This window comes from Oreochromis aureus, linkage group 13, assembly GCF_013358895.1.
Source record: "Oreochromis aureus strain Israel breed Guangdong linkage group 13, ZZ_aureus, whole genome shotgun sequence".
Classification (NCBI taxonomy): domain Eukaryota; kingdom Metazoa; phylum Chordata; class Actinopteri; order Cichliformes; family Cichlidae; genus Oreochromis; species Oreochromis aureus.
Genome location: NC_052954.1, coordinates 28,251,492 through 28,258,026, shown reverse-complemented (window position 1 = coordinate 28,258,026; position 6,535 = coordinate 28,251,492). Strand labels below are relative to the sequence as shown.

The window sequence follows — 6,535 nt, the reverse complement described above, 5'->3', positions numbered from 1 at the left end:
TTTATGCTGTCAAACCAAAGCCAGTGCAGTGCTAAAATCTTTAGATGTGATTACAAGAGGGCGTAAACTCGTCACAGGTTATCATTCTTCATTGATTAAAGCTGATTGACTAAAATACTTGGAAAATAATACAGATGGTGATTAACTTGTGCATTCAAACTGCTTATAGTTTTGTGCATTGACCTTATTTTAAACAGTTTATTGTGCGTATGTTGCATTTATTGCCATTAAAATATTTTCGGGACAGATTCTGGATCTAGTTTTCGCTCAGAGTAAAGATTAAAGTAACAGCGCTGAGAATCAGACCTTTAATTTGAAGTCATCCTTTAAATTCCTGTATCATCCCTCACTGTGCTGCTTTAGCTGATTTGCAGTGACTGAGTAACTGTGCTGGGGATCCCGTCACTGACCACTGGACCTGAACTGTTGGATTAGACGATGACAAACAGACCGTGAGCAGGAGCCCCGAGCCTAATGGGACCTTAGATGACTCTTTTTCTCAAATGTTGCTGGAACACAATAGCCCAGCCTGCAGTGGGTTTTCCACAGTTTTCCACCAAAGGATTCGAGCACACTACAATTTCTTTAAGTCCTCTTAATGACTAAAGTACTTTGCTTTGGCGCTGTGACATAATGAAAGCTTTCTCACTCCTCTCTCTCTCTTTTTCTCTTTCGCTCTCTCTCTCTCTCTCTCTCTCTCTCTGACTGTGTGTGTCTCTCTCACTCACTTACTTCTTTCCCCTCATTCTGCAGAGTGCAGCCAAACAGAGAGCAGCCTTGCTTCTGGTGCTATCTCTTTGGAGCCAGGCGGATGTTGGTAAGCACGTTAGACGCAGAAGCAAAAAAATTCATCAGGGATCTGGGGAGTGAGAGAGTCTGAAGGACTGAAGTAAAGAGGAGTGGAGAGGCAGACTGTCTCCCTCCTTCCCCGTGCTTTTCTTCAGCATCGCTTCACTTCGTCATGGATCTCTGGAGTAAAACAGTCCTGGGAATTAATGCACATGTCGCCCTTATATTATTCAGCTTGTATGGGGCAGTGAAAGCTGGTGAGTAGAATGAGATGTCATGTAAAGTTGTTTTTCAGTTTGCATTAATACAAGTAGCTCATTTGCCTTGGGGTTGGAGTTTTTGAGCTCTCAGAAATTTTGCATTCTGTGTCATCCATAAAAACTAACTTTTCTGTTCTACATGCTTTTTACAAAAACAATATCTGGATTTGGGAAAATGCACTCTAATCTTTTCATTGATTTTGTTTTGGTTAAAAGGAGGCACTGGGAACCAGTGCATGAAGCATGGGAGTGGAAAAAGCAAACAAGAAACAATTTCTTCTCCCAAACCTTATTAAGCAGTTGCCCTTGAGCAAGGCACCTGCTCCAGTGAAGCTGCATACTTTAGAAGCATGAACATTGTGAACCAGGGAAAAATGATAAAATAAGTTGTTGTTTTTTACTTTAATAATTCATCATTTATTTCCTCTTAGTGGCATATAGATATCAAAATGCTCAGAGTGTGATACAGAGAAAAAAGGCCTGTTTGTTTCTGAAAACTGACTAAAAACTTACAATATTCATCTTTTTCTCCCAGTTTGTGTTTTGCAAATTCTTTTGCAGTAAGAGGTTTCTTTTGATTTATTTCTCCCTTTTTTGTTTTAAATCACTTGCCACGTGTTTCTTCTGATTTGGAACTTTTGAAGGATAATTACTGATGATTTAGCAAAGCATAAAATATCAACTGTATGCATGAATCAAAGTATCCCGCCCTCACAAAGTGAAATATATCCCAAAATGCTTGTGTCACATAATCCCACTACACCACTGGGATCCAGATCACACACTGTTTTGATGGAAATGTTAACAGAGGGATCACTTTACATCTGAGTTGTTTGCATGTGCCACACACTGGCGTATCAGTGACAAAGCTGCTAACACAGTGGAATGAAGTGGGTAAATTTCTCCTCTCCTAGAGGTGATGCCGTATTAAACTGTATTTTGAGTCAACATGCCTGAACAAATACGATTTATTAAGCTTTTTAGAAAGCAGCACAGGCTTCATTCAGTGGAGGCAGCATTGGACAGCCAGATAAATGGTAGATATTACTACGTCAGGCATATATTCCCCTTGACAGACAACAGCCGCTGGACACGGAGATGTGCTGATATTATTGACTTTGAAAGAGTGAAAAAAAGAGATAAAGAGATTTCTCTGCCTTGGAGGAAATGGTTTGGACTGAGCAAAGTGCCTATCAGAAACTATAACTAAAACAAAAGAAAATGCAGTGGTCTCTCTCAAATCAATAAGGCATACTTGTAACCCATTTCTGCACTCTCAGAAAGCAAACATACAGTACATCATCCACTTAATAATCTCCAATGCCCAGACCTCTCTCCACATTTTATTTGACTTTGTGTTAGTGCTGAGCCAGTGCCATAGGCAAGGTCTGACTCAAGCTATTTGTCAGAGTGAACAAAGGAGGTAAAACCGTCACAAGAGGGCAGATGCTTCTGTTTCTGCAGCTGGTCACAGTGACCCTGCCGTCCACCCGCTGCTTCTCCCAGAAGTACTGAAGCAGCAATGTTCTTTTGGGAGAAGCAGCAGGTGGATGGCTGGACAAACATTTCTGTGACATGACAATTCAGGCTTCAGACAGGTCTGTGATGGGCAACCGGTTTGCCCTATGAAGACTTCTAATGAAAGAAAAGGCCCAACATCAACAACAGCAGGTGTTCTGATTAGTGAGTGCCAATAAAGATTTCAAGAGAATACATAAATTATCTCAGGTTATAATCAGCTCATTAACGTTGCAGGAAGTACTTTGATATTAGCCATATCCCCATCTTATGAATTCCAAAGGATACCAGTAAAAAAAAGTGGGTGTTAAAGTGTGCCCACATGGGAAGTGTTGTGTGGAACTGGCATGATGACCCAACATGGATGAAGATCAGTGACATTCTATCCCCAACTTTGAGGCGAGCAATTAAAGTAACTAAAATAAGAGCACAAGATACGAGAGATTGACATATGACAGAATAGCATTAAAGGGTTACCTAGGCAACTGGAACCTGGAATGTGCGTTAGTAACTAATTGTCAGCTTCATAGTGATGCAAAAAACTGTAATCGCTACCTGTGTGGTGCAACTTTGTGATGGTTTGCACACATGGAAGCTTTGCTAACAATGCTAACAATGGACATACAAGCACTGGAAATTTAATGTATTAAGAATTAACATAAGTGTCCAGTTTTAACATTCTTAGGGTTTTAGGGCTGTGTACGCTGATGCACATTGACTGAGGAATAGTTTAGAAATTTAAGTCATGTCTCTGGACCAAAGAACCACAATGAAGAACTTTTTTTTCCCTCCAGTGTGTTTCAATCAATTTGTGTTCACAATCTGTTTGTAATTTGCTCCTGATGAACTAAAACAGCTGCTCAGTTGGTGCCTTTGACTGTTTGTACGGTTATTTTCTGCAGATCACAGAAAGCGCAGATGCAATTTAGTGGTGGGATTTGTCCAGGATCACCAAGCTCCCTAATGAAGTCGTGGCTGTAGGAACAGCAAAGTAAAGACAGCTGATAACGAAAGCTCTGAGGAAGAAGGAAAGATGAAGCTGATATAGCTAATATCTCACTAACACTGCACCTAACTGTTAACATCTTATCAGAATCATTCACAGACCAGCGTGACTAGATATCCTGTTCCAAGTCTCCCTAGTCTCACCTGAAGAAAGACAACTGTGGTTCATTTTTGACTACAGATAAAACGACATCTTGTTTGGATGATAAAAGGCCACTTAACTAAATATCTGAAAAATTACTCACCTAAACACATTTTCCTTGTCTCCACAGGCCACTGTAAAATAAAAATGACTCCTCTTCTCGTTACATATGAGGCATGCATTAAATTCACATCCAACTTTCAATAACCGTTTGTTTCTCATTTCAAACCAACAGTCAAAGTGGTTCTTTTTACTCACAGGTTATAAGTCTGCCGTAACCAACGAGAGTGAATTTTTTAACAATGACAGCAAAGGTAACCTTAGAGTGCTTAAGAAAGCCAACCCATGATCCTTCCCTAGAGTATATATAAGAAAATTTTTGAGCAAAAAATTTTCCATTGTATTGCTGCATAATGATGAAGTTATTACTATAGCTATGATCCTACCACGAGTATGCTTTATTTATTTATTTCTCTGTCATCCATAAAATTAAAAGCTTAGGTTCTTTTTCAACCACAGCCTTCCTCCGTAACACCGCGCTTCAAAGACACATTTTTCCACTCCAAAATTGTCCCGCATAGGTTGTGTGAACCTGGCACATCCAGCTGAATGCACAGAACTACTTATCTCCTCCAATTATCTACACAACGTTCCTCCAAATACACATGCTGACAAACACAGACCGCTAATGATGAGACAAAGCGCGCGTCCAGACTGCTGTGTCTGTTCACACAAGACTTTAGAGACAAGTAGACGAAGAGAGAGAAAAACATCCCTCACACCTCTTTTCCGTGTCTAAAGTCCAACATGGGATCATTATCTCTTCACTCAGCTGATTTTGGACTCTGTGAAATGTGTGTTTCACCCAGGGCCTAATGACAGATAATACCACTTCTCTTCCAACCTGTGTGTCTGTGCGTAGGAGCATGTATGCGCTGATGTGTGAAACGTGTGCATCCTCTGACAAGAGGATGTGTGAACATGATGAAAGCAGAGCAAAGGAATGCTAATAAGAGATCTGCCTGTGAATGCACACATGATGGCTAAAAAATGTTTACATAATGCATGAATCACCAGTCTTTCACACATACTAATCACCAAGAAGAGAGGTTTCCAAACTGAAACATATATACGGTACTTAAGTGGCAGTAGGTGCTGCATCTCGTAAAAAGTGTTGTCTTCTTTAAATTCAGTTTCCTTTTATAGTTGATGTTGTGCAGGCACTTGTGGAGATTCTGGGGAAAACACAATAGAACCAAAAAAGTTTCCAATGACCTTATATAGATCACCTTATTTTCAGACAGGGTAAAAAACAAAAAACTGCGGATAGTTCAGCCTAATAAACTTAAACATGTTCAAAGGCACGGAGGCTAAAGCTTACAGAAGACTGACATTAATCTCAAGCATGGATATTATGCCAGTAGAAGAAATAAGGACAATATATGTACATAATTTAAAAAACAAAAGCAAATTGAACTTAAATTGCAGGAGCTGAAACAGTCATATTAAAGTGAAACTGCTATGTGAACCTTCCATGAAGAGTAGAAGTATTTCAGCCACCTTCTATTTTAACACAATAAATTAGCTGCCACACAGGACACGAGGTTCCTGCAGCACTTGATATAGCATACTACTGAGATATTTTTGCTTGGCAATATTGTATCGATACAGGAAAACCAAATATTGCTTTTCTATTAAATAAATTAAAATAACCTGAGGATAGTATGAACAAGAGAACTCATTTCATACATCACCATCTAATCTGCAATCACTCTCAGAGTGAGCTCTGCCAGTCAGGAAGCTGTCATTTCCTTGTTACCTGGAAGCAGGAGGTGAAAATTTACCATTGATGCTTCAGCTAAGCTACCAGTGCTAAAGCTGCTGGCCATAAATGAATAGACTGCTGAGTACTCTCTGCGGGGTTTTACAAATGATTGTTGTTGTTAATATCAGCATAGCAGCAATGTATTCATGTTTAATATACATTTGTTAGCCATTAGAAAATTAGGAAGCTCCATAAATGATGTCAACTGGGTAGTGACCGCATCAGTGAGCTAACTCGAAATTTTGAGTTATTTCCTCAAAATGTCGCCTTGTTTCAAGTTGCACTAATAGTTAGTGTATGAGGATTGACTCACTTTTGGAGCCAGCCTCAAGTGGCCACAAGAGGAAGTACAGTTTGGTCCAGCCCACATTCTCTTCATTTCTTGCTTCCAGGTTGTCTTTTGGTCACAAACAGACTGAAGATGGATTTTCTGACACAGCATATTTATGTGCTGCTAACATATTCTAATGTTCAAATATGAAAAACTGATTTTAACAGAAAACTTTGCAGCAATATCGAGTGTGTGTCTGTTTTTTTAAACACATTTTGGAAAATAAAATCCATTCAGTACTCTCAAGACGATTAAATCTGGTTGAAAATTGCATGAGCTGGGTAAATTAGCACCTGCCACAAGCCAAATTCCGGTAAATTATTTAAGTGGTTAGTATATTCCATTCATAAAATGAAAATCAGAAGTAATTATTTTGTCACTGGATGTTACATTTTCACATTTTATGATGTTAATTTCCCACCCTAGTCCTCAGATAGATGTAAGCTGATGAGTTCCCAGAATGGGTATCAAATAACACCCTGGGATGATGACCAGTACATCATAGGTCCAACACATCAAGATATTGATTAGCAATGTGGCATCACAGCCAGAAGGTCCTGGGTTTGAATCTACAGCCCGGCTGTCCCCCATTGCTGTGAATGTTGACGTTCTCCCTGCGCCTGTGGGGGTGCTGGATAGATACCATGACTTCTTCCTACAGTACA

General features: G+C 39.6%; 1 protein-coding gene across 1 annotated transcript in view; it reads left to right on the top strand.

Moving 5' to 3' along the window:
- The first annotated feature begins 774 nt into the window (after positions 1-774).
- LOC116323537 (contactin-associated protein-like 4) overlaps positions 775-6,535 on the top strand; it is a 77,681-nt gene continuing 71,920 nt past the window's right edge. The window contains exon 1 of the mRNA XM_039621616.1: positions 775-1,046. Coding sequence (XP_039477550.1) covers positions 962-1,046 — 85 coding nt within the window. The 5' untranslated portion in view covers positions 775-961. The remainder of the gene's footprint in view (positions 1,047-6,535) is intronic.